This window comes from Glandiceps talaboti, chromosome 18 (assembly GCF_964340395.1).
Source record: "Glandiceps talaboti chromosome 18, keGlaTala1.1, whole genome shotgun sequence".
Lineage (NCBI taxonomy): Eukaryota > Metazoa > Hemichordata > Enteropneusta > Spengelidae > Glandiceps > Glandiceps talaboti.
Window position 1 is genome coordinate 316,445 of NC_135566.1, and position 19,437 is coordinate 335,881.

The 19,437-nt window shown below is 35.3% G+C and overlaps 1 protein-coding gene across 3 annotated transcripts; it reads right to left on the bottom strand.

The window, feature by feature from the left end:
- Positions 1 to 1,912: 1,912 nt before the first annotated feature.
- LOC144448865 (major vault protein-like) lies at positions 1,913 to 17,941 on the bottom strand. 3 transcript variants are annotated; one of them, XR_013482141.1, is made up of 15 exons: positions 17,841 to 17,941; positions 16,514 to 16,675; positions 13,443 to 13,762; positions 11,932 to 12,158; positions 10,718 to 10,954; positions 10,455 to 10,574; positions 9,903 to 10,052; positions 9,359 to 9,597; positions 8,870 to 9,067; positions 8,417 to 8,561; positions 7,466 to 7,677; positions 6,460 to 6,703; positions 5,942 to 6,130; positions 3,361 to 5,747; positions 1,913 to 3,308 (listed from the first exon to the last, which is right to left on the bottom strand). XR_013482141.1 is itself a non-coding variant. In XM_078139177.1 (14 exons), the coding sequence occupies exons 2-14, from the start codon at positions 16,657 to 16,659 to the stop codon at positions 5,604 to 5,606; spliced, it is 2,571 nt and encodes an 856-aa protein (XP_077995303.1). In that variant the 5' UTR covers positions 16,660 to 16,675; positions 17,841 to 17,941; the 3' UTR covers positions 1,913 to 5,603. The 3 variants fall into 3 exon arrangements, 2 of the variants coding, with proteins under 2 accessions (XP_077995303.1, XP_077995304.1); XM_078139177.1 differs by having other exon boundaries at positions 1,913 to 5,747; XM_078139178.1 differs by having other exon boundaries at positions 1,913 to 5,747; positions 16,514 to 16,672; positions 17,841 to 17,934.
- Between the last annotated feature and the right edge of the window lie 1,496 nt (positions 17,942 to 19,437).

Consider the following 19,437-nt stretch of genomic DNA (forward strand, 5'->3'; position numbering starts at 1 on the left):
ACAAGGTATATACAATTCTAACCATTCCAGCTTGAATGTATACTCTAAAGTAATGTTTTCAGTTCCTGAACACTTAATTGTGTTACGAACCGAAAATTTAGAGAAGCCAAATAGCGCACAATTAAATACTTTCCCCACAACTTCCAGTCGAAACAACATACGGTCAAACACAGGACACTACATAGCATTACACTTAACAACTATCTTATTTAATTCCGTTGTAATGAAACAAAATATACTATAATAATAAGTCTTGAACGTGTACATGTATTACAGGGTTTACAAACTTATAAACTAAAAGGGTTCCAAATGTTCTATATATATCAAAATGTTCGGTTATCAAACTTGACTCGCGACTTTTAGTCTTACCGGTGGTGCACACAAACTGTTACGAGTAAAGAGCCCAGGACGGCGAGTTCGTTGAGTGTTGAAGGCGGCTACGTGGGACAAACTTCTACTCACGGTTCCTCCGTTGTACCGAACGGTCCTTGGAAGTATTTATCTCCAAACTTTGACGTCAATGTCCGCACCATTCATATCATACGTCAGGGTCCGCTTACTCTCAGCAATGTCCAACTTTACAGGAGAACGACACTTCTCCGAACAGCTACAGTGAAGACGGGCCTCCCTTGACGAAACCACTGAGAAAACTCCAGGAACGAGCCGTGGACTGCCTCAACTCCCACCAATTGTAGAACAGCCGACGTGGCAATGTATTCCTCGCTATTTAAAGACTATGTTAATTAACAGTAGGTGAATACACCTAGTCATTAAAATAATGCATAACAAATAAGACAGGTGGTTTAGGAACCAACCAATAAATACTCTTTATCGTCACAATTGTAACAGATTTTGAACGCAGTATATGTGTTCAATATAAATACTAGAACACATGTGTTCAGATTTAAAACAGTGTTTTTTAGTTTTGAACGCATAACATATGTTCAAAATCTTATAAACTAGAACACTGTTGACGCATCAGAACACTAACAGTTTTTGAACACAAAGTAAGTATTCAGAACAAGCAAATAGAACACATGCATTCTAGATCAGAACACTAGTGTTTTATGTTTGGACACACAAGACGATATAAAACAACATACTATCATATCGGAACAAGATGTTGAAATAATCATACACAGCAGAAAATCATTGCTATTCGATAAAGGAATCCCTTGGGCTAAGAAGGACCAATTTGACGTCACAATGGGAAGTTATGACGGTGCTGAGATATGTGAGCTAGTAGGGTACGTACATCCTCAATTCTCTCGCAGAAAAGTACCAGAAGAGCAATATTGGCCTATATAGATACAATGGTTTAGCTCTCTTCAAAAACATCAATGGGAATCAAGCAGAACGTACAGAGAAAGAAATAACCAAAGTCTTCAGTGCACTCGGATTGAAAATAACCATACAAACCAATTTAAAAATCGCAAACTTTCTAGACACCACTCTAAACCATGGAGAATACAGTCCATACACAGGAAACCAAATAATCAACCAGTGTATATCAATACTCTCTCAAACCACCCCCTATGGTAATACGTCACCTACCGGCGGCAATAAGCAAACGTGTCTCCAGCATATCATCCAGCAAGGAAGTGTTTGAAAAAGCTGCACCTTTCTACAACGATGCCCTGAAAAACAGCGGCTATTATAAGGAAAATTTAACGTATATGGCGACACCACACAGGGAAGAAGAGAAATAACAGACAAAGAAACATCATCTGGTTTAATCCGGCATTCAACAAGAGTGTTAAATCTAACATCGGCAAGATATTTCTCCGACTTATTGAGAGGCATTTCCCCCCAAACACCAAACTACATAAGATCTTCAACAAAGGAAATCTGAAGTTAAGCTACAGTTGCATGCCGAGTATTGTGAAAACGCACAAGTCAGTCAGCACAGCTGCAGGATTTATTAACTTGTCATACATTCAAAGAAAGCAAAGGAATTCAGCAACATATCTCCAGAAATGTCTATTTTATTCCAAGCTACGGATATAAACACTTGTAGGGTGGGGTTGTCGGTGGCCGTGTAGTTAAACCACTTGCCTCATACCACTACTATCAGGGTTTGAACCCATTCAGGGTTTGATTAAATTTACCACATTGTACGTAAGAAGAGTGTCATTCAGTTTGACTACCGAACAACGCAGGTTTTCCACGGGTACTCCGTTTACTCCTGCATTAACACTGAACCTACGAGGGATGGCCCTCACTGGACTTCTTGGTAGACAAGTGTTTATATACTTAACTATTCTGTATAAATAAAGATTATTTGATTCATTTATTCACACTAAAATACACATATAACCTACATAATTCACACATTCCTTCTTTACAATTGATATGAATACAAATAATTCATACCATACATTCCAAAATGAAAAAGAGTGAAGTCTGTACTCAAACTACATGACTGTAGCTTGTATAATACAAAGTTCCATATTACTTATAATATAAACAAAAAAACTCCGTATTTATGAAACACACATCAACTAACAAAAACATAAACAAAGCCTCAATGCCATAAAGTATAACTTGTCTAATACATGAATGACACATTTTTACTGGTACTCAGATGTTGCAGTGAAAACTTTCTGCAAATACTAGTGTGATTTTTTGTTCAATGTTATTTGATATATCTCAATCATAATTGTTGACTTTCATAATAGAAAGTGTTAAAGGATAATTCAAGTTTTAAAAAACATTATGTCAATATGTCAATATGATAATAATTTTATTAAGGGAGTCCATGATTGACTACTACGATAATTAGTTTGCCTTCCTCTTCCAAGGAGACTGTGACATACACCATGTTGTTTCACCCTCATTGGCTTTCTGACATGCTACAATTAAGATATCTCCAAGGAGCATATGTGAATGCATATGTTAGATGACTTAACTCTTGCAATTTCTCGAGACAAATGTTCATAACAATACTTTTTACATGACTATACTCTTTATTTTCAAGAGATAAGATTGACAAGATAACTAAAACATATATTCTATATGTTATTTAATAATGTCGATCTTAGCTAGTTTTGATGCGGAATGATAATGTTCTATTGCATATGCATATGTTCAATTGGCTAATAACCATGCATGCTTTGTACATATACCTTAGTATAGTACATGGTTGAGTTCATCTGGTCTTGTGCTTGTGGTTCTCTAGAAAATAAAATGCCCTCTAACTCGGACCTCTATAGAGGTTTGAGCCCACCCAGGAGATAGAATGTATTCTAACTTGGACCTCTATAGAGGGTTTAGCCTGCCCTGGAGATAGAATGGATTCTAACTTGGACCTCTATAGAGGTTTTAGCCTGCCCTGGAGATAGTATGGATTCTAACTTGAACCTCTATAGAGGTTTTAGCCTGCCCTGGAGATAGTATGGATTCTCATCTAAAGAGTATAAGCACTCTTTTTCCTTTATATCTCACCACACCAAACTTATCAAACTTATTTGAGTAGACGCTTACAGACAAAATAATTTTCAATATAAATTTTGATATCATGACTAAATTGCAACAAGCACAAATACGGGCCATGTAAGTCATAGAGATTATGCATATTACACCAAATTTGTGTGTAAAGTAGAAAATACAAACTTACAATTTCTTTTGATACTGATAACCATTATAAACTGGGGAAAAATTACACAACACACAAGGCTATACTGAAAGAATGAGAGGACGACACATTTCTTTTCTGTCTGAACCTCTTTCTAACTATATTGTAAATGTTGGAGATGGGTTGGAAGCCATGTTTGTCACATGGGCTATCCTTGAAACAAAAGTTCACTTTCAAAGTTACATAAAAATAGACTCTGAAAATAGGGCCAATGCTTATATAGTATAACATATATTCAAAACATTGATACTACTGGATACCAAATGAATAAAACACCAAACTAGCACTATAATTTTGTTTTTGTCAATTTTTTTTGGTTAGGATTTTGTTGGCTAAATATATGGATGTGCTGAATAAGTGAATCATATTTTGTAATGCAAATGAATCAAACTTTTGAACACAAAGACAACTCTTCTCTTTGTATGAGATGATAATGATTTTTGATAATTGTGTTATTTAGTACCAACTGTTCTAGTTAATCTTAATGTTCATAGTTCCTATAAAGTTTTTCAGTGTACTTTCACCTGATTTTACAAGTGAGCAATTTGATGTTCACCCCACTATAGTGAAAAGATATATACATCAAAAACCAACACTACTTGTAGTAAGAGTATATAACATTCTAGTATTTTTTTATGTGATTGTGGAACAATTTGATAAATGTGTAGGTCAGTGGTATGAATATATATATTGGATAAACATTTGTTGTCACGCTATGGATTGGAAAAGGGTTTACATAGACAAATTTTCTGTACTTTTGCTTCTATTGCACTCTCCTTGTATAGTTATGTTATCCATAAACTTTACACATTTTCAACTGTTCTTCCATTTACTTTCAGTCATTACCAATTTTTTACACACTTTTAAATTCTAGAGGGTGTGTGGGGGGGGGGGGCTAAAACAGGTGATATGGATAAAATTATTTGGTTACATGTATGTAACCGCTAAATTTGAGTGGGTGGGTGGGTGCTAAAACATAGGAATTGTGGATAAGATCAGTTGGTTACATGTATGTAACCGCTAAATTTGAGTGGGTGGGTGGGTGCTAAAACATAGGAATTGTGGATAAGATCAGTTGGTTACATGTATGTAACCGCTAAATTTGAGTGGGTGGGTGGGTGCTAAAACATAGGAATTGTGGGTAAGATCAGTTGGTTACATGTACATTGTATGTAACCACTAAAGTATTATGCTACTACCACTTTTCAAAAATGGAGGAACCAGATTTGGTTCATGGATACATGTATAGATGGACTATTCTATTTAAATCTGAGGTGAGGAGATGAAAGGAAGGAGTCAGGGGAGGGGGTGTAGTGTAAAGTTAAATACAGATTCAGACATCAGTTATTGTTCAGTGATCATTCAGAATCACACGTGTCATTAGTTTTTCATAGCAGTTACAAAATTTAATATACAATACTATTTATCTATATATACAAGTTACTCTATACAAAAATGCTACCGTGTTTTTTACCACCAAAACATTCCATTTTCTGAAGTATGATCACAAGGGGAAAATGCAAATCTATTCAATGTGCAAACAATGGATTTTAATGATATGTAAAAATTGTTACATTTTGGTGTCCAAGTATTTATAACAATGCATAGTTTACATGATTTTCTGAGTATGTGCACAAAAGATCAGAGAAAAAGGTGACTTATAGGAAGAAAAATGACAAAGCACAAAAACAACTGTCTGTGTGTCAGTTATGTATAAGCCCTCTCCATGTCAAAAAGGACCCTATTCATTGCAGCAGTCAAAATTTCTTCTGCAAAAGTCTGAATACAGCTTGTAATACTATGCATTATGTATGCATCTAATACTCCCATTAGAACTGTCTAGAGATGTTAGCAAATCTTCATCAAATAAATTGGGTATTAAACTTTGAAACAGGTACATGAAAAGTCTTTCATGACATGGATAAGGTCTCATTTACAAATTCAGAATGGTTACCACAGTAATGGTAATTTATTCCTCCTCCACATCACGTTTACTTGGTGCTGCTAAGGCATTTGCACCAATCAGACCATGTGCTGTGTTGAACAGGTTGATTGGAGAGCTTCCATCTGTGATCAAGGTGGTTTTCAATCCAAGAGACTGTAGCAGCTTAACCTGCAACAACATAGCAATATGTTTAGTTACACCAGACATAACTCAAATAATGATCTATACAGTTAGAAAATTGAAATGTTCACAGAATATGCAAACTATCCAAGAATTAGAAAAAAATATATATTGAAACACTGAAATCAAAATAACTTAATATCTGAACTTTTTCTTCTTCTAGCATTTGTATAAAAACGTACCTGCATCTCAGGTCCAGAAACAGCTATTGAACGGATTGTATCAGCACCAATAGCATCAACCATGTTCTTGAATTTAGTGACTTCAATCCCTGACATTTCCTTGGCCTTGGAAATCTCCAATGTATTCTGCTCCTTGACATATTTTGTCTCTGCTTCACGGGCACAACTCAATCTCTCCAGCTCAGATTCCTGGGAAAAAATTACAGAACTCTTGATAGAAATTACATAACATAATTCTTGATCCTTCCAATTATCTAAAAAGGAAAGACATTATACTATAGCCTCTTAAGTTTTGCTGTACAATCTTAGATTATGAGTTGAATGAAGGAACAATGTAGGTGCCATTTACATGTAGATACATGTTAATTTTAGATCTGGATGACAAGTCAAATCATTTTCATGAGATATTTCGTCTGTACTTCCCATCATGAAATTTGATTTTTTTCCAATGACTTCTTTACCAGTAAATAGTGAGTAACAAAGATCTAGTTAAAATAGCTTTTTATGTATCAACTTACAGCCTCAATTCTAGCAGCCTCAGCTTTCAGTTTGGCCTGCTGTACTGCAGCTTCACCTTCAATTCTCTGGGCCTCAGCACGACTCTGAGCCTCAGCTTTAGCTTGACCAGTACTTTCCACTGCAGCACTGTGAGCCTGCAGTTCCAAAAGTTCCTTCCTTGCTCTTTCAGCTTCTGCTTCATCCAAAATCTTCTGTCTTTCTAAACGACCCCTGGCCTCTTGCTCAAGACGTTGAGCTTCATGTCTGTGTAATATAAGGCCCACAATTAAAACCAAGGATTTTCAACAAAATGATCAACTTTTCTTTGTTCATTCATGTACTAGTTTCACCATTTCTTCCTCACATAAAGTTTATTTCATTTACATACAGTTTATTTGATTTAAAATAACCAGGCTAACCACTTCATAAAATCTGAATCATTTTTTAAAATCATTACACATCACATAACGCCTTACTAAAGCACTTCCTCTATGTACTACAATCTTTTACAAAATTGATATTAAGGATTAATTTCTAAGACTAACAACATTTGGTCTTTCCTAACATAGTCCATTCAACAACAATGTTGTTAGCTAACAAACTGTCAACTGATCTAGCTCTTTAATAGCAAATGCAGACTATATTTTATGACATCTATGTTCACACTCTAGTCTTTTTTACAACTTACTTGCTTTGCACTGTAACATTGTTTATAGATTAATTACATTTTAGAGGACCTTGATGTACAGGGCTCAAAATGAAGCAACTGACACTACTTCACAGAGGGAAATTAATGCACTTTAATTGGGTGTTACAAATTGTAAATACTTGTGATACATTGTATATCAAAATCACAAAAACAACTTTGAACTCCCCTCAGCATGTCAAAAAATGCCAGTTTAAAAATAGGAAAATATACTTCTTTAAAAACTTGGTCCAGTATCTAAACATTGTCATAAACATGTATCAGAGAAAATAGTTTCCCTTTTTGTCAAGCAGTTTAATAAAATAAAGTAACTGACATACCTAGCAGTGGCCTCTTGTGAGTTGGTTGTTATTTCAATGGCCAGCTGTACAGACTTCTGTAAGGCATCTCTGGTACGTTGATCTACAGGCTCTACTGATTGGATATCAATACTGGTGATAATCAGGTTATTTTGGGGAAACATGAATCGGTCACGCACCTTCTTATTCTCATCCAGACCAAACACAGAGGCGCGAATGATTTTGGCAGAATTCTGTTGAGAAGGCAAGATTGACAAAAACTTTATATATATATGTGTCTTCTACAGATTACAATTATAGCAACTATATCATACTACTACTTTTTAATCATATAAAGATGCAAGGCTCAACATTGTCATCATGCATTTTTAGAGTTTAGACATAATCTTAGAGTAAATACTCAGTTATTGCAGTCCATTGTGTTCTATAATCTAATTGTCAGTAAAAGTGATAAGACAGTCGCTGTGTGTTAGTGATTACAATAACATTGAATAGGATTGTGAGATGACTGATAATGTCGCAGGGGTCAAAAAATATATCACACGGCTTGTGAAGCTAATTTCAGAAATTGCAGAAAACCCTGCTTCTTACAAAAAACATAGACGTGTTTTGTATAATTGTCACTCCAATCAGTATTTTGAAATATAATTTGAAGCATTTGACTGTCCTACTGCCTTGTTGGTTGCCAAGTCTTTGTTATACAAATAGACTTGTGGATAGTTTATTGGACAGTTTTTAGAATGATCTAATAAATATTGATTTTGATAGCATTACTCTGCACACTGAAAACCCTATAAAACAAGTTCAGGTATTAAAATTGTCTAAGTTTAATACAATGCATGTCACTAAAATCCATCAACTTGGCAATGCATAAGTCTGCAGACTACAACAGTAAAGATGTCAGAATGCAAATATTTCATGCATCATAACATGAAAATTGCAACACATCCAACAAATAATTACAACACCCACCTTGTGGAAATCATCGAATTGTACGCTAGCAACTGCACCTCTAACACGGGATGCAATGGCTTTGCAGGCATCTCCAACAAAGTCTGGAACACTGAAAAGTTTGGCTGCTTCCTGTTTGTTATCCTTGTCATTAACTTCAAAATGCCTGGAAAGATGATTTCAAATTGTGTATGAAGATTTGTATGTAGACAAATTAAGGTGTTGTTAGTCTTATGTATGTTAAATTTCTGCCTTTCTGTCTCTCATGATAATTCACATGAGAATGTTTGTGGCAAAAATTTCAGTTTTGAAGCAAATTTCATACGCATGCCTATTTATTATTTGATGGCATATCTGATTTGAACTTGTATGGAATTTTGTACAACATAAATGTAACACAACTTTTAATTGAAATTTAGCAAACAGTGTTAATAGAGAATGCTAAACGACTTTGCTAAAAAGTATTTTACTCACCAGTTATAGGACAACTGCAGCTGCAACCTAGCATGGTCAGCAGTTTCTATGGTGATGATATCAGTGCAAAAATCTGGACCAAGTAACAGTACAAGGGATTTGATGACATTTGGTCTCTTTGGCTTGCCACCAGACAAAGACAGTTGAGTAAATTGTTCATCTGGGCCGAGCATCACCAATTCAGGACCATATACAACTCTATAAAAACAAACAAGCAAACATAAAGAGTTGAATGAGAATATATAAAACTAAAAGTTGTCTTCTATGTTCACTAGTTTTTTTGTGTTGTCATTGTCATTGTCATTGTCATTACTAGTTTTTTGTTGGCATTTCAGAATTCTAGTATTGGGTAGAGAAATGTGGTATAACCTTACATTAACATGACAATACTATAAATTAATGAGTAAGCTTGGGAATTTACCTAAATTAACCAACTCATCACTAAAGAGAATATTGGAAATATGTTGGTGTCAACAAATTACACCTTACCTTGCTTTCTTCTCTTTATAGTCATAAATCTGGACAGTAGCATTATGTGGGACACGGAATGTGACCACTTTTGTCTTCTCTCTTGCTTTAGAACCTGAAGGACCAACAGAACGATCACTACGATCAGCTAAAGGGTCTTTATGACTCTGAAGAAGTGCCTCAATACCAGGTGGAAGTTCCTTGCTCCACAACTCTTCATCTTGAGTCAGCATGTAGGTTTCACCAGTTACAGCTCTCACCTGTAAATTATTAGCATATGCAAATTAGGGATACACTTGGTATTGGATTAGGTAGGTTTATTAAAGATGGTGTATGAAAACCACTGTAATTAGAAAGCCATCAGCCTAATTAGATAGAACAGATCAGTGGAAAGAGACAGTCAAAAATGAGAATCAAGTATTTTCTGGCTAAATAGAGGTCCAAATGATATCATTATTTAGCCATTCTAAAATCTACTTTGGCTGCCACATTTTATATCAAATATTGTTGTCATTTTCACGCCCTAATAAAAGTCAACATTTGACATCTTCTCAATATTTCTTACCTTTCCTGTCTTTGTGTCTCTCACATAGATACCTTCATTTTCATCTAATGGGATAGCTTTCCTTTTTGTGACAACATCCACCTCTACGGGAGGAACATACTCAGCAGGACCACGGATCATCCAACGATCACCGGGCTTTCTGTCAACACCCTTTGGGTGAAAAATCAGAAATTTAAGTTTCTACAGGTCACTTTATATTGCATATGGTGACTGAACAACATATCTCATAGTAATTTCTCTCTATAAACCTAATTGTACACAGAAAATTGTAAATTTTAGCTTAACTACTATGTTTACTAATACATGATTAACATATCATTTTCAGGGTCATGAAATTAGTCTTATAAGTACACCATGCAAGATTTTAAAGGATTATGTATTTCATCACACATGGCATTTGGGAAACACAAATGATCAAGATGTTTTGCCATTCAAAACTTACATATTTTTGCTACTGGCAAAGTAACTGTTTAATACAGCCATTTCAATGACAAACATGGCAACATTTTGAAAATTTCTTTTAAGACATACTGGAAAGTAAAAATACCACACCTGATCTTTGAAGGCTTCATTTGCTCTAAGGATGACACCCTCATCTTCTCCAAGAACGTATACATTCTGGATTCCCTTTTCCAGTTTCTCACCAGGTTGAAGGAAGAAGGATTTTTCCCCCTGTAGAAGTAACCAGAAGTGATCGATAAGTGATTGACATTGTCAAATATTTGCTTTACCATATAAATCCAGAAATTTATTTGATATTCTATTGTATCAAAATTAAAATCAAAATCCTGAAGTTGAATATTAATCTTTCTTACCTTGACCAGCTTCTTTTGTCCCAACTGTGGTTTGCCATCAGCACCAACTGGGTCCATAATCACACAGTATTGTCTATTATTCAGAGTTGTGATTGGTACAACTCCTACTACTTCTTCATAGACGTTAGGGATGTATGTTTCGGCATCTTCAACTTTCACCAGCCACTCTTCTCCATTTCGTCTAAGTTTTCCATTCTCATCCTTGAAGGTACGGGTAGCACGTAGATGGAGTGCTTTCTGTAGAAATCAATATAATGACAAGAAGATATAAAACATGAGACAGCAATCTAAGTATTACTACAATTCAAGTCCGACTTGATACTGGTACAATTTGCTCTGATGGCCATTTTATGTTCAACTGGTAATAGTTTGATAAAAGCTAACAAAACTGGCCTTTACAGGTAATGAGAATTCTTAGTGGGATAAATGTGTAGAAATTAACTGATAATTAGTATACATACAACTGCATGAATAGGTATTAATGGAAGCAATAATATCTTTAATACTCAAAACAGAAAAAAAATTATTTTGCGATGGGTTAAGGACATGGAAATACATCCATCAGATAAACTAATTTCTTAACCATATCAATAATGTTAATATTTTGTAATAATTTCTTACAAGAAACCAGCGGTACACCTTAAGGCCTTACTCATTCTCTGATTCTGAATTAAATTCAAACAGCAATATAACTTTTGACAAGGAAAATGTGTTTCTTTATAAGCTCTTATGTCTAAACTATGAATGTATCAATATTTTATTTATACTAATTTTCTGTAATTGATTTGCTTAAGTAAACAATTGTGTACATCTACATCAGGTGAGAAAATCAAACATTCCCGGCCTATTTACTTATACAGTCTGGATTAATCTTCAGCAAACAGATTATACATTCCTGTATTCATTCGTATAGGACATAGAAACAATTATAAGAAGTAAGACTTATCTGACACAAATATCCAAGTTTCCAAAACCTTTCAATGAATATTTTAACCTTGACTACATATCACAGAATTAGACAAACAATTTATTAGCAAGATTTTCTGCGTTATTAGCATGCTGTGTAATATACACTCTACAGAATAGTTTAATAAGACAGAAATAACCTACAATTTTCAAAAGTGGTTAAATTTTAGAAATTGACCTAAGTTAGGCAGAAGTGGTCCCTGTAGTATTACTGGTACTTCTGTTTTCTGAAAGTAAACTTTACATACCTTATCAGTGAGCACATAGGCATCAACAACATCCACGACTTCCTCATAAGCACCTGGCAGATAGGCACCAACTTTCCTGACCAGCCATTCTTCTCCTGTGACTCTTGGTGTGCCATCTCTGTCAAGTGTTTCTTTCCTGGCACGGAGTTTGATTGACTGGTTAGGTCTGATTACAGTAGCACGGATTGTTTCATCCACAACTACCTCCTTCTTAGGGATATAAGTTCCTGTAACACAATGTCATGTAAGTTAAAGGCCCTTTTCAGATTAGGATTCTGATGTAGAAAACAGTTGTCTGACACAGGTACAGAAAAAGTTGGTCCAGGACAAAATATTAATAATTGTAATCCTAATGCCTATACTAACTGTTAAAATAACACTAATGTAAAGAACCTGAGATTGAAACCCTGGCCTTTACATTTTCACCCAAGTCCATCATCTCATTGCCTTGTATTGCTTCAAGGATTGTACCCAGGAACTGAAAATACAGTATTTTGTTGCTTCAAAGGGTGAAACTACAAAAATACAAAAACATACCTTAGTATTTGTATATACATAGCAACTTCATGAAACTTTAAGTATTGATAATAAAAACCTGTACAGGTACATACTGTAAAACCTATTTCTACAATAGGGAACTTGCAACCAAGACTGAGCATGCTCAGACGCAAAGGACTATGGGACTGTAAAACCTATTCATACAATTGTCTGTCTTCCTCTTTATGGCACCTGTCAAATAAGAGCTGTGAAACTTCCTTGTTGACCTGTTCTCTATGAAAAGATCTGAGTGACCTCCATGCTAGACCTACCAACTGTGTTTTTACTATGTATAATTTCCTATTTATGGCCACGACTCATTACAGTAACATTAAATAGTCATAATATTTTGATATCTTGCATTTCAAACCAACACCTCACTTAAAGTCAAAATTACATAAAAGAAATTTCTACATCCTAGTAGAAATTTAGCTCAGTAATTTACAGAAATCTTAGAATGACAGATGCGTACCTTATAAATGGTTAACAATGCAGTCTTGCATCCATATCTCCAAAGCTTTTTAATGATCAAGAATGTCTTTTCATGTACACTGTTTTAGGAATTTTACCTCAGTGTAATTTGAATGGTGAGTCATTATTTTCAGGTGAAATAAACCATTATTAACATAAAATGGATCATTCAGTAATCACATTTTAATAAATGTTACAATATTGAGCTTAGTTACTACACATAGGACTATTTTTTCTTTCATTCTGAGAAAATTTTGAAATTACTGATGAATTTTCACTGCAGATTAAGTCAAAAGTCAATATTATCACATATTTCTAAGACTAATGCAATTTCAACTATGCATACCTTTTAATGAAATACCATCATCTATTTAAATCTCTGGTATAAAACACAACAAACACATATTTCCTATTACAAAACACGATACCCACTTTCTGTGGCTGATAGTTTTGGCCTATCATTCCATTTTCATGGAAATTGATCGATATGAAATTTATCTCACCTGGTCCTTCAAAAAGCCACTCATCTCCGGCCACTTTCTTATCACCAGATGGATCTTCAAAATCTAGAATAGCCCTAAGTCTGAGTGCTGTGTTAGCAGTCACTACTTTTAATGGGGAGACAACTTGTTTCAAGACTTCTCCTGGATAAAGTGGGAATGGTTCTTGTGCCAGGCGGATTTCCTGATCGGCATGGGCGAGTTTGACTTGGCCACTCTTGTCAAGGACAACATTGCTATCTTCTCCTCTTACAGCAGGGTTTTCAACAATGCAGTAGTGACGTGGAGGGACTGTGATCATCTTCTCTGGGCCATAGATAACCCTATTATAGAAAAGATTTTATATTTGGCTACAAAATGCATTGCTGTCATTCAATCAAAGGAACAACTTTGTAGCTCTGTGTGATAACTTATGCTTAATGTCAGAATGTTGTAATATTGTAATGACTAAAATGTGATGGATCAACTCGTATGTTTAATAATTATCAGAGCTATTAGTAGGCTAATTTTTACCAGCGATTTGGAAACCATCGCAATCACCATTACAAAGCCACTTGGTCTAAACTATATCACCTTACTATTACCATTGTTGAGTTGACAATGATTGGCCTCTTACTTGAGCTAAACATGGTGCCTCTTTACATGATCCCCTAAGTCAGATATTGAATGAATGTGTTTTGTCATTTCTCACATACTTTATATTACAAATCATGACACCAAATTTCAGAGTACCAAAATTCAGAATCAATTACACAAATGGGGGTCAGATTTAAATTGAAAGAGGATTGAACAACTTGAAATACTGATTGATAAAGGCCTGATGTATGGTATTACATTGGTCACCATTTCACTGTGACAGATGTGTGATAGCCAGAAGAAGGAAATCCATGCTATGTGTTTTTCACTTCACTTCATTTTTGCCACTCTATTAAGCAAAATTTGCCCATGTTTCACTCCATGATTTGATTTGGCAATCCATTCAAATTATATGTAAAAAACTGTAACTAATTTGGATGACTGAAAATTTCAATAAAGCTCTGTAATACAAATGTGTGCTGGGAGTGGTGGATAATGCAGATCTCTGTAGTAAATATACCAAGTACTTTATTTTTTATATCAATTATGCCAGCCAATCATACTACGAGTGTCAAGTTCACATTGTAAGAATAATTTGGCATCATTATTTATTCAATGAAACAACACAGGCTTTGTTTCAAGGAGAGAATCAGATAAATCGTTATGTGATTATATATAAAATATATATTTCAGAAACTTGAACACAAACATGAAATCTTGTTCAGAGCTATGGAGACTCACAACCCACGCTGTAACATGTAAAGACATATCAAAACACTATGTACACAGTACATGTACAAAAGAAATATCTACATGTTCAGGTTGTGATCAATAGCCTATAGGTATTATGCCAGGTATACTGAATGGTTTGCCTTGAGGTGTTTTGTGTGCATTTAAACTATCAACTACAATGGAGTGTACACAGTCTATATCACATGATTCTTTTGTCATTCCTTCGGCTAAAATTGTGTTCTTGGTGGAATAGTAACCCTAGTAAAGTATTTTAAATTTTCCAAGTGCAGAAATATGCAATATGAGTGGCTAAAATTTTCAATAGCAATCAGAGCTGTACAGAGTTGAAAACAGTCCTGCTTGCAGATGATGCACGTGTTTCGGTCAACACTGTCCTCAGACTCCTGCACAAAGCAATGTAACCCACCTATACCAGGTGCACCAGCAAAATGTTGATGCACCAATAACAAAAGAATTTCATACCCAGCTATCAAATATTGGCAATCAATCGAAGAGGTACTCTCTTTGACTATAGTAGTCACTGGTAAGATCACAAAAAAGTGTCCAAATTGGAATTTTTCCAGTTCTGACTGTAATTTCAAATGTCCCACCTTACAAACACTGCCATATTTGATCATGACGTCCAATAGGGCACTGTACATGAGGAGGAAGCCTGAAATTACGATCAAACTTGTGATTTTGAGATTTTGGGTCATCCAAACTGTGACTTTTGTTAAGCCATAGTTGATTTATTGCTAATATTTGACCATAGGGTGCATTAATTCTTTAGTTACCAGCATCTCTAGTAAGCCCAGGTTTCATGGCTGTCTCTTTGCAGGACAGAGAAGGAAGGAATGATTTACTCAGTGTGCAAGCAGGACTATGGTGTAAGTTGAAAAGCGGTGCCTACATACTACCCACCATAGACCCTAAACATTTAATTAAATACTATTGGTTAATATTTTACCATACAAAATTTACACTTCAAAATAAATACAAATCTCTTTACAAACTTTTCTCAATCCATCTTATTGTTAGCTTGTTATTCATTGCTAAAAAGATTGGCAGTTACATTATTTGTCACACTGTTTGCCAATGTTTTACATTTCTGCCATGTTTATGCTAATTGGTAGCCAATGTCCTTGAGAGGTGAAAGGTAAAACAAACATACGTCATACCTATAGTTATGCAAATAAATCCAGGTATTACTTTCACTTCTATAATACCACCACTTCAATAAAATTATGACTAATGGCAGACAATGCTTCTTGCAGTAAACAAAAATCATGACATGTTGCCTTTCAGGATATGTCCATGAAATACGGGGTTTCTAATGCTGTGATCAATTACTAAAAATAGGAATGATACATCAGGTGATCTTGTTACATAACACTTCGTCCAACACAAATACTTTAATGTACTGTGGTGACAGAACTTCAGAATCAGTTGAGGCTACTAAGGTTGCTAAAATATCACATTCTTGAACTATTTCTGTCTTTTATTGTTTTACAGTATTCTAGGTATCTATATTGATTCACACCAACATATGTAGCTTTCAATTGTATGGTTGATGTTATTCCAGATCTACAAATTGCAGCAAGTAAACATATATGGTTATTTTACGTGAATGGTGGAATGTGCTCACAAAAGATAGGTACCATGAAAGCAATTTAGGTCCCTGCAAACTATTTCCTAGACATGGACATGAGTGTGGGATTCATTTCAGCAGCAAGAGTATATTTCAGCATATAAAACCTAAATGTTACCTTTCATTGTCTTGGCGGATGAAAGTCTTTGGTCCAATCTCCACCTTGGTCACATTGCTATTTTGGTCCAAGACATGAATATAGTAGAAAGGTGGGATCCTGTAGATGCTCTCCTCTCCCCCAGCACGTTGTCTTGAACGATCCATGTTTAAAGCTTGTCTGCTGAAAAAAATGACACTCCTTGTGAGCTATAGGAATTTAAACTGAGGAATTATTTGGTACCAAATATTGACATGTGATATCAAATTGTATCTTCCACTGCCATCCAGTCTGCATTCATACAAACATGATGAAATATTACAAATTATATACACACAAGTACTTACGTTTCTCTGAAAGAATTCTAAAATAAAAATTGCACAACTTGATATGGCAGTATAAAATTCTGTGGCAGTAAGATTACTTCTTTGCTCTGAATAATTTCACAACGTTATAGTGAACACTGACAGCTTTACCACTCTCACGTCATTGCTTGGCCGGGACAAACTGATGGGTCACGTAGTGCTGTCATTGACGAATGTGGTACTTTAGTACCGGCACGTACATGTATTTATAGGCAAATTATCACATGACTCATGCACTGACTAACAACGAAACCTTGTGCAATCACAACCAACATTGCTTACCCTTGCAAAAAAAAAGAAATAGCTCATCAGATTACCATCTTGCATGAGTTGTATTACAGTGCTGTATTGCACTTCACTTTCATCATTTTCTGCTGATTGTTTAGTGTCATAGCAACGGTGTTATGCGCAATGTCATGTCGATGTGTATCGGAGACGATGACACGCCCACGTACCTGTATAATACATTTCAGCTGGAATTTTGCAGGGGATATTTGCCCTGACATATCATAAATATCGGTTATTTTGTCTTTTTTATACAACACATCGAGTCACAGGACTAGTCGAGTAACACTGTGTAGGTAACACAAAATATTTCACACATGATGATGATGGCACTTTTACTTCCGCGTTCAACCTGTTCTCTAGTCCCTGCCATTACATTAATAGTCTATAGAGCTCGGACTCTTTTAATGTATAAAACAACTTGTCACGCAAAAAATTGTTAAATGAGTGTTAAACTATCAATTTGAAGACAGAAATAACATACAGGAACGACTCTTCTTGTGTGGAGTCGACCAGATGTTTTGGGCAACAGCGCCGCGGCGAAAGCCATTGGGCCGGGGACATGACGTAGCGATTTGTCTCGTCAGCGAAAATGGATATGGTTCCATAAACTCGCTGCAACCTAGACGGCGTGAAAGAATTGGCTGAAAAAACCCAGTGCACATTCAGCAGAAAAATGATAAGATTAATTGACCTACCTTAGACGAGAATTGTGAGTCGTTTACCCTTGGAGCACGTAAAGATTCTGCAAGGTAAGCAGGAAGTTCACAAAATACATGTATGTTTCTTAAGTCACACATGGACCAATCAGACTACCCTACGTCACATTCTATATTTAGATTTAACACTCCCATCATGCAACGGCTTGAACGCAACAGGTGAAGCTGGAAAAAAGTTTCCTAACCTGCTGAGTGAAATCGGAGCAGCTACTGTATCAACTTCAAGAAATACATGAAAACCAGAAACGGACCCGCGAGATTAATAATATTGACGGTTCCGGGCTCTGGCCGTGCGGATTAATTTGTTGAGGTGTAGTAAATTACAACGTGTCGATGTGGTTTTTATTATTTATTGTCCCTTTTAGTTTTACTAACTTAAATTACAATTTAATGAAATCGACACACGTTGATTCATAACAACATAATATTCATGGAACACAATCTTATTTAAATCGATGCTGTTCAATTCATAAACAGTCTGTAAACAAAACTAGGGATTGCATACCCAGTAATTAACTTCAATTTCGTTATCAAATTGACACTTTTCATTTTATAGAAACAAAGGGTATATGGAGGCACAGTGATGGATACAACCATTGCAAGTATTAACCTGGTCTAATTACTGTCAAGCGTGGCATCATCATGGCTTTGCGTTACCAGTATCCACGCTTCAACCGTTGAGGTCGCCCTTTTGAATAGTGCAACTGTATTTGGATATTAAAAAAAATCATTATATTATTTATTCGTACCGAAATGTTTTGGTACAAACAATAACATCCGTCTACGCAATGAACGAGTGTTGTTCTTAGGACCATGACAGTCTGTGATTAAAAAAAGACAATGAAGACCGTTATCGTCATTATCGTCATTTATGATATGTAAAACATTGCCACTATGGAACTCACTATATCAACATGCTCGCTTTGCACCCAACGTGCTACCACGTTCGGGCTCCTTATATTAGTACAAATGTACTTTTATTGCATTGCTCCACACGTGAGCCTTGACTACGTACGCAACACCAGTATTTGGGCTTATACGTCTGCGATACAGATACAGATACAGATACAGATACAGATACAGATACAGATACAGATACAGATACAGATACAGACACATATACAGATACAGATACAGATACAGATACAGATACAGATACAGATATAGATACAGATACAGATATAGATACAGACACATATACAGATATAGATACAGATACAGACACATACACATATACAGATACAGACACATATACAGATACAGATACAGATACAGACACATACAGATACAGACACAGATACAGATACACAGACACAGACACAGACACAGACACAGATACAGATACAGACAAATAAAAGATACACAGGGAAAACAAATATATTGATTATACAGGTAAATGGCTTTTATTCCTTCAAATATGACGTGTAGATCTGTGGATGTCAATAAATCTCTGTCGTATCAGATAATCTGGATTAAATGACGTCATTATATCCGAATTTCAGATAATGTATGATGATATCTTCAACACCTGGAAAGCATTGTCCACTGAGTTTTCTATGATCGGATGTAATAAGAA

Excerpts from the sequence above, each read along its gene's own strand:
- LOC144448865 (XM_078139177.1), bottom strand. The coding sequence starts at position 16,659 with ATGGATCGTTCAAGACAACGTGCTGGGGGAGAGGAGAGCATCTACAGG. Across the intron at positions 12,159-13,442 it reads GTGGCTTTTTGAAGGACCAG|GAACTTATATCCCTAAGAAG; the intron begins GTGAGATAAATT and ends ATTGTGTTACAG. Across the intron at positions 7,678-8,416 it reads AATTCGATGATTTCCACAAG|AATTCTGCCAAAATCATTCG; the intron begins GTGGGTGTTGTA and ends CCTTCTCAACAG.